At 39.6% G+C, this 14,162-nt stretch overlaps 1 protein-coding gene across 1 annotated transcript in view; it reads right to left on the reverse strand.

Moving 5' to 3' along the window:
- Positions 1–14,162, reverse strand: part of PIK3C2G (phosphatidylinositol-4-phosphate 3-kinase catalytic subunit type 2 gamma) — a gene marked incomplete at both ends in the record, with an annotated part of 303,735 nt that overhangs the window by 46,270 nt on the left and 243,303 nt on the right. The window contains one exon of the mRNA XM_080913719.1: positions 1,790–1,865. Within this exon, the coding sequence (XP_080769845.1) occupies positions 1,790–1,865 (76 nt within the window). The remainder of the gene's footprint in view (positions 1–1,789; positions 1,866–14,162) is intronic.

Genomic DNA, 14,162 nt, shown 5'->3' on the forward strand with positions numbered 1-14,162 from the left:
AGCTCTTCTGTGACAAAAGATTAAGAATCCAGACTGATGAGGGAGGAAACATGTGAGGAACAAAATAAGACACAGCTTCCTGTGAATCCTTGCTTATTACGGCGATTTGCATATCCTGCTTGGAAAGCCTGCCAATTGTTTTAAGACAATAAGCTGTTTTTAGTAGGCAGCCTATGACACCCCCCCCCCCACAGGGACGGCATGAATCAAATCTTTTGTTACTCATGACTGTTGAAATATCTCTTGAGTATTGATGACATGAGAAATGTCAAAATTGGAAATTTTCTCAAAGTGCTGCTTCAGTTTTTCTAACAGTCATTGTCACTGTGGCTGCATGTGTCTTTCAGAATACCTTTCAGGAACAGTACTGTGAATAGAACCAAAACGTTGGCAGCAATCTGACTTTTAATTTCTTGAAACATAAAGAAGCAATTTTTCCTTGAGGAGCTTTCAGGGACAGCTCCGCTCGGACAGCATCTCCAGGACTGAACAACTTGATATTTTGTTTTTCTGGGTCTGGATTATTAAAGTTTGTGCTATTGGTGATAGTGACATCTCATCAGGTAATTGAAATTGATTATTTTCTTTTTTCCTTCTCGAATTCTCTCCCCACCCTTTCTCTGGAAATCCTCATACATTACCTCAGGGATTCTAAGTGTGAGCAATGTGGGACGGGGAAGGGAGACCTTGACTTGGCATTACTTTTCACATAGCAAGAGAGGTTGGCTATGCGCAAGCACAGTTACACAATTTAATAAATACTTAGGCGTATAACAGATCATTCAGAAAATGGTCTACCTGAGTGCTAAGTACCTAGGATGACAGATATAAGCAGATCTGAGCACATGGATAAAACTTTAAACAAGAGTCAGGGGACTAACATGGATAAGATGAAGGCTGAGAGGTGGAAGGATTGGTGATGTCCAGAAAGTTATGCCTTCACAAATATGGAGATGAAAACCAGCATGTGTAGGGCAGAAATGGTAATAGTGAGTAAATGTACACTTCATTATTACAGAGGACTCAGATGCAGTTCCCAGTACACCCATCAGAGAGTGACAGCCACCTATAACTTTAGTTCCCTAGCACACATGTGCTACGCATGCATACACGGTGGCCAACAAATATACACAGAAATAAACTGACAAATTAATTTTTATATAAGAATAGTATGTTATTAGGCTTCCACTTCTTGTTATGAAATGTTTGAAACCTATAGAATTTTCAGTGGAGCTTGTGTAAATCTAGGGGAAATGATTGAATGTCCACTAAAACTTGCACAGAACACGTTTGAAAGAGAACCAGATGGAGACACCAATGCAACGCTTTGTTCAGGAAGTAAAGGGTTATGGGCTTCAAAACGTAAGAATGAAACTCCATGATTTATTATTATTATTATTATTATTATTATTATTATCACTATTGCTGCTGCTACTACTCCTACTACTCTTTTGCTTTGTAAGTTAGTGGTAAAACTGTGGGACTCTATGCTAGAGAAAACAAAGACTCTGTCTTTGAAAATGCAATTTAAATTTAAAGTACAACTAATTGAAACAGGGACTAGTACGACTTCCTGTCACGATTGTAAATGGACAGACACATCTTTGCTCATCTTAACTTGAAGACCATAGTCTTAGGAGTTTCAGACTCTTTGAAAATGGTTAGGGAGAGAAGAGCATGGTCCTAGAATTAAAAAGACATCATTTGGAACTGAAGACATGACCAGTAAATGTTCCCTACAGTTTCATACACAGTCGCTGCACATGGTAATTGTGACACATTCACTTGCCTGGTTCCACAAATGGAGAGTCTTCAAATGCTGGTTGTATAGGTTCAGAGAGAAAAAAACTGAGTACACAATCACTCTGAAAAAAAGAAAAGATAACATACAATAGTATAATAGCTCATTATTTCTTATATTTACCTATTAATCCTGTTCACTCTTGCATGATAACATTGCTATTATTGTATGGTTTTTAATGAGAACCTGTTATCAATTCCACAAACAGAAAAGTGTTTTATTTGCAACCATACTGTCAACATTGTTCTGCTATGAGTTAAGCTAGTCTTTTTATGTGGCCCGTGATCAATTATATTTCTTTAGGAGATTCAAGGTTGTGTTGCTGGAGGTCATCATAAATGTTTATGTTCTGTAATTGTATAATTATCCACAAATCTCATATCTCCCTGTCCTGGAAAATATAAAGCTTTAGATAAAGCTTCCTGAGAAAAATTGCTTTCCAAATGATATAGTTGCTTGTTTTTTGAGAAGCCATTACTCAAAGTTCAATTCGGAGGACGTTGGCTGATGATTAAACTCCTCAGCATTGGGGAAGACTGGGGCATATTAAGATACAGGTAGATAGATGCATGAGGTAATGCCTTTCTTTAGGTCAGTCTAGGGGAGAAATAGCTTTAAAGGGAATGAATTCTAGGCATGCACATTTTAGCAATGAAAATGGGAATCATCTTGAATAAATTGCTATTTCACTTGAACTCCAAATGTATGCACGCTTGGGTAATCCAAGAATAGCTTTTCCTCAGTGAAACTGGCATTTATTTTGTTGTAAACTATCACATCATCCAAGCACCTTCTCCTCTGAAGACATTCCATGATTGTGTAAAGGAAACACTGAATTTTTGAGTAAATCATTTACATATATGCCAATGTGGTAGTACCTGTTATAGCCACCCAGGTCAACCTTCTCTCTCTCTGTTCAATGGTCTTTCGATCCTCCATCAGGAAACTTTTAACTTTTACTTCCAAGTCTGATGTCTCTGCTGATAACTTTGTCACCACTATTAAAACTGTCATCAGTTCTATGGACACACACAATTATAGTCCTTCCCTTTTGTTACAATAAAAGAAATGGCTGCTTTTCATCTTGCAGGGTAAATTATGTCACTCCCACAAATCTACACACTCACCTGGTTAGTCTCAGAACCACATAAAGAGATCTGATCGGGAAATGGTGTCATTTGGGATATAATTAGTTATACAGTATATAGACTGAATAAGCATAGCCCCCATGGCTCAGACATATAGATACTTGATTCCCAGTTGATGGAACTCTTTGGGAAGAATCAAGAGGTGGGACCTTTGTTGGGGGAGGTTTGCCACAGGAATTGGGTGATAAGGTTTCAAAAGCCTATTCCATCCCTAGTTAGATCTTTGTTTGCCTCTTGCTTGTAGATCACATTTGATTTCTCAGTTATAGCTCCAGTATCATGCCTGGCTGCCTGCTGTCACACAACCTGTCATGTGATCACGGACTTTAAGTCTTTGTAACCATGAGTCCCAGTTAAAAATGTTCTTTTATACATTGACTTAGTCATGATGTCTCTTCACAGCAATAGAAAAGTAACTACAGTTTTTAGAATGAGATCCTCTAATTCAATATTATTGCTACTCTTGCGAAAGGGGATGGTTTGGATATTACAAAGAGAAAACTACAAACAGACCCTGGGTGAAGTTGGCAGAGCTTTCTCTGTCGGGTTCTGAGAAGGAACCACTGCTGTTGACATATTGGTTTTAGATCCCAACTGACAGAATGTTCAGACAACACGTTTTTGCTGCTCATGCCCCAGTAGTGTGATACAGTGCTGAACTGTCAGCTGCCTGTTTCTATGTTTTATCCTCCATATAGAAATGCAGTCTTTTGCCTCTTTACCTTTTGTCATTTCCATGTGTTAAATATCAACTGGAAAGTTCTAGAGTGCATACTCATGCATGTAGAACACCTGTGACTCATGTTCTCCCTGACACAGTGAGAGCCCAGGGGAGGACCCACACTGTCATGGTCAGTCACTTGCAGCATTTGCCTAACTTGCCCCTAAAATATACTGTCATCTTTACTTCCAATAGTCCCTATATTAAAAAGTAGTCGTTTTAAGATCCAGTAGATATTTTGTCTTCAGTGACAGGATCTGTCATTTGCTTTTCTGGTTTCTGCTAATACCAGACTTTCTCCATTTCTCTCTCATGTCTCGCTGTTGCTTGTTTCCTTGCCCATTTTTCCTTTGCTTATAATTTAAGTTTTTCATTTTAAGTCCTTCAAAATTCAACACGGTGTTTAAGGGTGACTTTTTCCCGAAGGCTTTCTTCGAGATTTGCCTCATCAGTCTCGGCTCTGTAGCTGCATTCCTCTGAACCGCCCAATGCGTATCAAGAAGGAGGAGTCCATTGTTCTACTTCTCCTGGCACCAGGATCAAGCCAAGCATTTCTTGGTCTCTCTGTTTTTCTTGCCCCATGAATAAAGTGCAATGTTGGGAGATCACAACGTCACAGTTTAGGAGTCCCCATGTAAGATTCTCTGAAGCAGGCGCAGAGTCACAGGCAGATGAGAGGTCACTGCTGAAACTTAGCATCACAGGGGGAAAGAGAAGCCTGGTCCCGGGACGCTTTCACCAGCCTTGACACTATTGCCCCTTCAGCCTCGAAGTAGATGACTTCCTTCCATGTGACGGCCACTTTCCTGGTTCCAGCACCTTCCATTTCCATCTGGACTAGAGATGATGGTCCCACAGCTCATCTTGTTAACCATTCTCCACTGTATTTCTGCAAAGGTGCCACCAGATCTTCCAAAATACATATTTAACAATAAATTTGTGAAATCCTGATGGTGTTTCTGCCTTACCCTTTAAAAAAAGGGACAAGTTCCTGATGGAGACATTGTTCATTCTCCCTACTCTTTACCGTTTCCAGTCTTTTCTTTATGAGTAACTGCGTGGATTATATTTATCATCAAAGATGCTCTGCTTTCTTTGTCCTCTTAATCTTATACACATTCCTTTCTTCTTCCTCTCCAATTTGTCTACCATTGGCCCCAGGATGGTCACTCAATCTCTTCTTGTGAGCCACAAAACCACCAAGAGCAGACAGAGACTGAGCAGCAATCACTCATCCACAGTGCTGATCAATGATGTATTGCAGAACAAGCCGAGACCTGTCTTCCAGTGCAGATTGCTAGTATAAATAGTCCTATCAACAGTTTATATACATTACAAATTAGCCAATTGTCAAATTCTGTCTCTACATTTTGGTCTGTTGAAAGGTTGAATGAAAGATCTTACCTAAGGTTGACAACACGTTATTTTTCTTTCGTTCTTTCTTCCTTCCTTTTTTTCTTTCTTTTGTTCTTCCTTTCTTTCTTTTTTAATTTTTATTTTAAAATCAAATCTCACACTGAACAGAACTGGTTGAAGAAATACAACCTTCCTAAGTCCTTGCTGACTAGTCAATTATTATTACTATTTTTTTGGCAAAAGTTTGAAGTTATTATCTAATGGATAATAAACTGTGTTAAGCAAAACATCTTTCCTGTTAGTTCTTGAAATGTTAACACTAGTTAACTATTCCCTTATGTTTGTACTGCCATGTTATTGGACTCTTTGTAATTGTGGGTCTGGCTGGGGGTCTAACAATAAAAAAAAAAAAAAGTAAATCAATCAGGTAGGACAATCTCAATGTCCAGTGTAGCTGAGTCAGAAAGATCGTGAGTTCAAGGCCAACATGGGGCTACACAGTGAGACACTGTCTCAAATAATGATGATATTACTCAACATCAAAATAACCATTAACTTTCTTTAAATTTGTTGACAGCTCTGCATCCCACTGTAGTTTGGAAACATACAGGAATGTTAGGGAGGCAATCACTTTCACAGATAATCCATACCCGTGTTTCCATCCAGGTGAGATGCTGCATTTACTTGGGTGACTGACTATACACTAGCAGGTTTCCAGGGGGCTGTGAGCCTACACAGACAGCATGGCTCCCCATTTTGTTCATGGAACATTTATGACATGTTTACTAAAATTATTTGTTATTTATCAGAAATCCGAATGGAACCTGGTGGCCTGTATGTTACCTAGTTTGCTGCAATATAGAATTAGTGTTTAGTATCCCAACCAGAATTACAAAGACTCCAATGACATTGCAGTATATACAGAGAAATAATTAACTAGTGGTGGCATTTCAGGAACTAACAGAGATGACATCTTGCTTAATAATATCCCCTAGATAATAAGTTTAATCAACCTTTATGTGTACACTACAAGGTACGTGGAAAGAATATGGCCTATTTTTGGTTATTTCAACGACTGGAGAGTTCAACTAACAACCAATGATCATTTATCTTAAATTATCTTGTACATTCTTTCTTAAAGTGGGCTGGGATATAACTCGACACACCACTGTTTTCCTACGGGGAGGAAGGTCTTGGATCTCCAGCATAGAAAACAGGATCCCCCCAAATAAACTAAAAAGTAAAAGGAGGCTGTTCTTCAGTGAGTTCTTATTAGAAAATGCTTTCTGAGGCAAAAAGCCCTGAATTTAACTTTTCCATTCTAGAAATAGAGAGCGCCAGCGGTTAGTCAGGATCCGCAATGTAGTCAGTGAGCTGAGGCTCACTTTGCTGGCTGTGACGTGTCCTGTGAAAGAGCAGATTCCATACAGAAGGCACAGGAGACATGGCCAGAAAAAGCTTTTTGGGGATTAGAACATTCTAGTCACTTGGGTAAGTTTAAACTTGTCTTACCCATCCATGAATTTTCTGGGGAAAATGTATCCTGTTTGGAATGATGACAAGGCATGCAGACCAAAGGGGAATGACCACACGGAAGGAATTCCTGGAGCCTGTAGTTAGCCAAATGCTGCAGAAGCTCTGGGCATTCCAATTTTCCACCCCTCTGGAAGGTCCAGACATGATGGTTGTTCTCTTTAGATCCCTGGTCCTGTGTGGCAAGTACGTGTTCTCATGTCCTTTTGCTCTTGTAACATCTATTCTTCTGGGAGGTACCATGCCCTGGACCCAGTCTCTGTAGACCGTTACTCTCTCTCCCCTGGTGTCACACTTCCCTATAGATCTGTGGTGCACTGAATGTCATTTTTTAAAAAAATTTGTCCTTGTCTATTTTTTTCTTCCTAGTACTATTATCATATCACATGTTCAAATACTCTTACAGATCATGACACACATTTAAATTTTCATGCACATCGTCCTTCAACACCCGAGACCCTATTCTTGCTTCCTCCACCTCCACTGCTCTTGTCTTGTGTTGGCATCAGTCAGTCACTCGTGTTCTGGTCTGACTTGACTAGTGGTCAGAGCTCTTCCATTATCACAGTTTATTGTCTTCTCATCTACAGCCCCACCCTCTTCATTATAAGCTCTCTTAAAACCAGCAAAATACCAGAAATATCTTGACTGCAGGAGTTCAGTGATCAAAATATATCCATGTATATATTTATATATTTATGACTGACTTTGGTCAAGTTGGATGATTTCATGGTCTATTTCTATGTTCATTCTGCTGCATGCTTTTGTGACTCCTGTGACCTTCTCTTCATTTTTTAATTTTAATTGGTATAACGAAGTACCAAGTTGTAGTCACACACACACACACACACACACACACACACACACATACACACACACACACACACACACACACACACACACACACACACATTGCCAACTCTGCAAGTGTAACCGCCCAATGTTGGAAACACACGCACATGACTACACTCAATGGAGACACTACCCACCCTTGAGCACATTTTGAATATTTCATGAAAAATTCAACGACCCTCATTAATCTCGTTACTATTTGACAATAGGACTGTTTCTTTGTAGTCTTTGCTCCTCAAATTCCAGTATTCCTTTCTTCCCAATTTCTTCATGGGTTTACTGATTTGTGGAATGGAACCCATCTCCCAACACAATCTGTCAGAGACATCACATCTGTCCTTTCTTCTGTTACACAGATGGACTAAGTCTAATTAGAGGACAATTGGAACACCAGATCCCCTGTCCTCCTATTCAAGGTCATTGCCCTGGTCTCTGCCTGAGTAGTTTTTCTTTCTCTTTAGTTGTTGAGCTAAATGTCTTTGGGTGATATGAAATGTTCCATGAAGATGTATTTACCTTCATTGTTCTTAAATGAATTAATGAATGGATGCTTTATAAAAGCAGAAAGCATGTATCCTATATGTAAATTCAATAAAGAAAAGTATGAACTTACATGTCCCTGTGTTCTATCTTTCTCTATTTAGAGAAAGTCTGCTGGAAAGTTGTTTCCTACTCTATATCTAAAATCTCCCTTTGGTTCTACTTGAACCTCTTCCAGGCGGGTTTTTGTTTTGTAAACGTCCTGACAAACGTTAATGACTGTGCTTCTCCTGCATCAGCCTTTGATTGTTGAGATCACAGATGTGAGCCAGCAAACCCATGCTGGTTTCTGATTTCCTGACTATCGACATTTGAGCAGATAGCCATGCCTTCTCTGTACAGTCCTCCCTTGTTAGATTTCTGGCACTCTGTTCTCTGGGGTCCAGCTGACCGGACTCTCTCGGCTTTCTTTGCTGAGTTGACCTTATCTCCCAAAACTTTAGAATTGTTGGGTGCCTGGTCTGCTTTTTCAACTATGTCTTTTTAAAATTCCATTTCTCATTGTACTTAGGATTACTTAACTTCTTCCTGTATATAATCAGTTATTTGCGGACAATTCCAATATGTATATTTTTAGCCAAACAGTCTTTCTTAATGTATCTAAACCTCTGCTTAGTATTTTTGGAAGTCTCATAGACAGGTCAAAAGGAGTGTGTTTAGATACAGACTCTGGCTCCCACTTCCGACACGTCTGATATTCTCTTTCTTAAATTCTCAGCCAGTTTGAACTCGTGTGACAAGAAAAATATCTCAGTGTCCGGCTCACATCCTGCTTTATCAGGTTTTGGACAGTAACAAATGGACATTCAAACATGTCGGGCATTCTTCTTAAGTGTCTGGTGAACCAAAAAATGTGGCTATAATTTGTCTCGGGCTATCTAAAGTTTCTAGTTGTTGAGCTAAATGTCATTGGGTGATATGAAATGTTCTATGAAGATATATTTACCTTTACACACACACATACATACATACATACACACACATACACACACATACACACATATACACACATACAAACATACACACATACACACATACATACACACATACATACACACACATACACACACATACATACACATACATACATACACAAATACACACACATACACACACAGACACACACAGACACACACATACACACACATACACACAAACACACACACACACTTTGCTAGATTCTAATATAACTAATGGGAAATTTTAATTCCCATTATGCTTTTAAATGAAAAAACAAGGGACAATGAAAACCAAACATGAAATCCAATGGGTCAATATTAAATTAAAATCTCCATCAGAGTATACTTTGTTAAACTCAGAATCCTCATTCATAATACGTTCCCCAATTACATTAACTGGTATGTAATTTAAAATGATTGACCATTTTTTAGAGAGTTGATCAATTCAGAACCTAAGTGTTTTTCCTATACCGTATTATCAAAGGCTGAATGCAGTTAAAATACACGAACAGGTCAGAATGAACGGAGTATAAAATCGAGATCCATTTTTCTCTTTCTTTATAAAAGCAAATTAAGCGTTCCCATTTATTAGCTAGCCAGCCAGCTTCTAGCACTGGCTGCAAGATTTAGTGCCTTAAAACAATGAGCTAAATCTATTTCCCTCAAATGCCGTGCAGTGCTATAAAATACACAAATAAAAAAAAGTGAATTCCCATAAGACCTCTAAATCAAAGCTGAGCAGTAATTGTGTTTTATTGTATTCTTCAGAAAGTAACATGTCAGCATGTCCAGTTTCTCGCCTAGCTCAGCCCAGTGTTCACGCTGGCGTTACAAGGAAGATTAACACCTTGAAGAACTCAGAATGTCTGAAGAAGCTTTTGTGACTTGGCCCTCAGATGTCATCAGCGCTTCACCAGACTGTGAAGAATCATCTTGGTTTTACTGATGGCACACACATGACATTTATCCTGCCTGCAGTGTAAGCCCAGCTAGCTCCAAACAAGAAGAGAGCTGCCTGATGACAAACTTGCCATTAACATCTGGTTTAGCAATGGGGAGTAGGAAACATATGTTTGCTATTAAGACAGGATTTATCCACTTGGCTTTATTTTGACGTTGGGTTTCTGTTTTAAAAATAAAAAAAAAATTGCCTAAACCTTAAGTGATATCATTCCCTGTTTGCAGGGACATCCAGAAATGAGCAACAGTCTTGAGAATTGGGAACGGTCCCAGTGCACATGGCTGTCTATGAGATACTGCATGCACGGTCAGTTTGTGACTCTTAGCTGAACTCTGAAGGGGACATGCATTTGTTGAGCACCTCCAGTCACTTGCTATAAACCCTTTTTCTTTAATTTTTTTTTAATCACAAGGTCCACATTACTCTTTCTAAAGATTTTTGTATCATTTGCAGAATACAGTTTCATCAAAACAGAGCACAACTTAAAGAGGCAAAAAGAATTCTCGTTAGCACTGATGGCGTGCTTGTTCAAAACTCCAAACACGGAAAGGAATCTCAGGCAGGGGATGTGCTCGAGGATGAGGCATCAGAAGCCAGGCAGGGATTTTACCAGGATGCTAAATCCTTTTTAGAAGTAATGGGTAGTGTGTGATAGTGCCTTCTATTTAATGCCTGCTTCGATTATCAACACACTCTTTCCAAAAGAGAGAGAGAGAGATGATAGACAGACAGACAGACAGACAAACAGACAGACAGACAGACAGACAGACAGGTTAGTAGGTGGATAGAGCTTGGATATCTTTAGGTATCTGTCCCATTCTGTAGACTGTCTTAATATGTTTCAGTTAACATCCCAAGCCCTACAGAGAGCAGGTGCTTTTCAGACACAACTGATTGTTGATCTCTCAGTGTCCTCCAACCCAGAACAGCACATCTCCCAGGCAAGGATACACAATAACAGGTGATTTTATGATTATATTTAAGCTGCGTTTTCATTCTTCTCTCCCAAAGCCTTTTCATTTTTGGTTATGCTTGAATCTATATAATCACTATATTATAAGTTTACTTAGTCTATCACATTATTTTAACTTATTCACATTACTGAAGAAACAAACTGAAGTCTTGACTCTAGAATGTTACAAACAGTAGGGGACCAAAAAAAGAATTAAAGTTTCAGGCAGGGCTGGCAGTTTCTTTAGAAGTATAGCCACTGGTAAGTTAGTTGCCCACTGATGAGTAATTTGTTGCCCACTTCTGATAAATAATCTATCACCCTGTTCACATAAGGGCCACCAATTAAAATCAGTGGCCAAAAAAGGACTCACAGGGACTGAGAAAGGTTTTAACTGAAGAGAATAAGATAAGAGGATAAAATTTATTATATATGTGCATGCAATTATAAAATTAAAAAAATCTTGCATAGTTATGCATAGTGATACAATGTATTTTGAAAGAGTTGTAAATTTAACATATAACTAAAACCGAGTACATAGTTTTTATGCGTGCATAATGGGATTATCTTTAATTTTCCTGTGCTGCCCCATGACAAGCCAGAGTGAAGAAGTGTTTCTAGAAGGCTTTTGCTGGGATTAAAGACAAAGACTGTTCTGCCCAAGAGTCCGCAGAAGAAATGGTGCACATCCCTTCACATCTCTTGTTTCATTAGAGAGAAGAAAGAGCTGTGATCACAGAAATTCCTCTAACCTGTTTATATCCCTTTAAAATAACAAAAAAGATGATTTTATAAATTTTATAATTCTAATAAAATTTAATGTTCACATCCCAAAAGTAGCTTTCTTCATTCACACGTGGAAAGGGAGCTAATCTGATTGAAAAAAAAATGTCAAGGTAATATGAGTTGTGTGAGAAATACTAGTGTAACTTTTAGGTTAATTGTGTTTCATTTAATCTTGAAATCAAATTTGATTTCCTAAACAGACTTGGGGAGGCGTGGTCTTTAATCTTGATGGCCAACCCGATGGGACTTGGGCTCACTTAGAGAACACACCTCTGCCCTTGTCATTGAGGATGCTTTCTGAGAGATCTAACACTGATGGGACAATCCAGGCTAAATGTGCTGAGGCCCCAGACCGAGTATAAAAGATGAGGAGCTGAGCAGGAGACCCATGTCTCTCTTCTCCAGGACTGTGACTGCCGTGTGACCAGCTGCCTCAGGCTCCTGCTGCCTTTCCCCCACTCAGAGCCAGAACAGTGCATTTCACCATGGTGAACTTTACCCTCAAGCTGGGAGCCAAATAAGCCCTTCCTCCCTTAAGTAGCTTTTGTTAATTGTTTTTGTCATAACAATAGAAAGAAGAATACTATTGGGAGTTTCTACAAAGATGCAGGGATGCACAAACAGAGATCATTAACCATTACTAATGGTGAGCAGCATAGAGAATCTAGGCCTTGGGGCCAGACTGGCTACGAATGCTATTCAGCGTGTGTGTGTGTGTGTGTGTGTGTGTGTGTGTGTGTGTGTGTGTGTGTGTGTGTGTGTATGTGTAGGCCAAAGACTGATGTCTAGAATCTTTCTCAAACCAGTTTCAACTTATTTCATGAGACAGGGTCTCTCACTGCAAATGGGACTCACAGATTCATTAGACGTGCTCCATGACTCAGACAGGACTAGCCTTTATTATTGAGGCCGTACATGCATACCAATCCTGACATTATGTGGATGCTGGGATCTGAACCCTGATTCCTTGCTGGGTCAGCAAGCACTTTAGAGACCTTGCTGCTCAGTACTTGAGGACATCACTATGGCTCCATCACAGGACAGTCCCTGGAATGGCACCTAGGATGGAGACTATATCAATTTACACAGGTCTTTATGAAGCCATCAGCACCCAACATACAGGAAAGACAAGGCACCATCCATGTCAGATTTGGCTCTTCGCTTTCTGTGGTGGAGTTTCTCAAACATGTCTGGACATATGAACATATGAATTACCTGGGTTACACCTGTGTTCTTGCACATACACAAACACACACACACACACACACACACACACACACACACACACACACACCAGCTTACTTTTACTTATGAGGTAAGCATTTCTGAGTATGAGATTCCTTAAAGAAACTTTAAAAGCCTCTCTGTTATTCTATACCAGTGTTTGGACCATGAAATAGTAATTTTGACACCTCTGGTCAGAAAGTACATACTGTCAACAACAACAACAACAAAATTAATGACCACAAACACTACACACACACACACACATACATACACACACACACACTTGTTGGGCTGGGTGTGCAGCTCAATGGCAGAGTGCTTGTCTAGCCGGTACAAGTCCCAGGGTTTAACCCAGATCTGCACACATACAAACACACATGAACACATATACACACTTATTTTTGATAAGTGATTAGTACTAAAAAGCCATCACTATGGTGCTCTGTTTAAAAAGCATGAGTATTATGTTGGTGCTTTTGAACTTATTAATCTAACAGTCTTTGGTCAATTTGTATAGTTTAGAAAGGACAACTAAGGAAAGAGATATGAATTATAGATCTCATAAAAAGGTTCTGTCCTCTAAACACTCATTGACATGTCTGCCAGTGAGCAAGCACAGGAAAAGCTCTGCTCACCCTAAGACCTCCTGGATATCAGCTAAATTGCTGGAGTCATACTGTTACCTGTTAGTTGAGGAGAACAGCTACAATTTTAGCTTCTTCTAGTGATTGCCTATTGTGAAACAAGATCGATGTCTCCTTAGAACTCCAGGGGCGGGCAGCGGCACATCCTCTAGTTGTTGTGTGGTTAGTATCTTTGATTTCACCATAGGTCATGCTTGAGAAGGCCAATCCCTCTGCCTTCTCCTTCTCTATGGTTTTCACCCACTGTAATCTCTGGCTTTAATTCCAGCTGCTTGAAAGTATGATGTGATATCTAATAATGACAGAGCTTTCCTGTCCCTCAATGCTAACCAGTAAAGATTCCTAGCCTTGTAGCAGTGGCTTCATGTATCCACCTCTGTAAATGTGACCAAAATGGACACTGCAGGTCTCTGCTTGATACTTGTGTTTATGTGTTCCCATGCCTCCATGCATGTGACTTATGTATACCAGTGACCATTCAGCCTTCCTGTGCTGAACTCACCTTGTGGGCTTACCGAATGAGTCCAGCTCCCTTGCCTTCTCTCATGAGAGCCCTCTCTGCACGTGCTTCTGTGTATTAACCCACCGTGGAGGTTTTATAGAACACAATCTGAGTGTCCTATTAACAGCTTACTATTGAATCCAGACAGAGCTCAATACTTGCCCCGTCGCCCCACAGGCA

The sequence above is a fragment of the Micromys minutus genome, assembly GCF_963924665.1.
Source record: "Micromys minutus genome assembly, chromosome: 3".
NCBI classification, from domain to species: domain Eukaryota; kingdom Metazoa; phylum Chordata; class Mammalia; order Rodentia; family Muridae; genus Micromys; species Micromys minutus.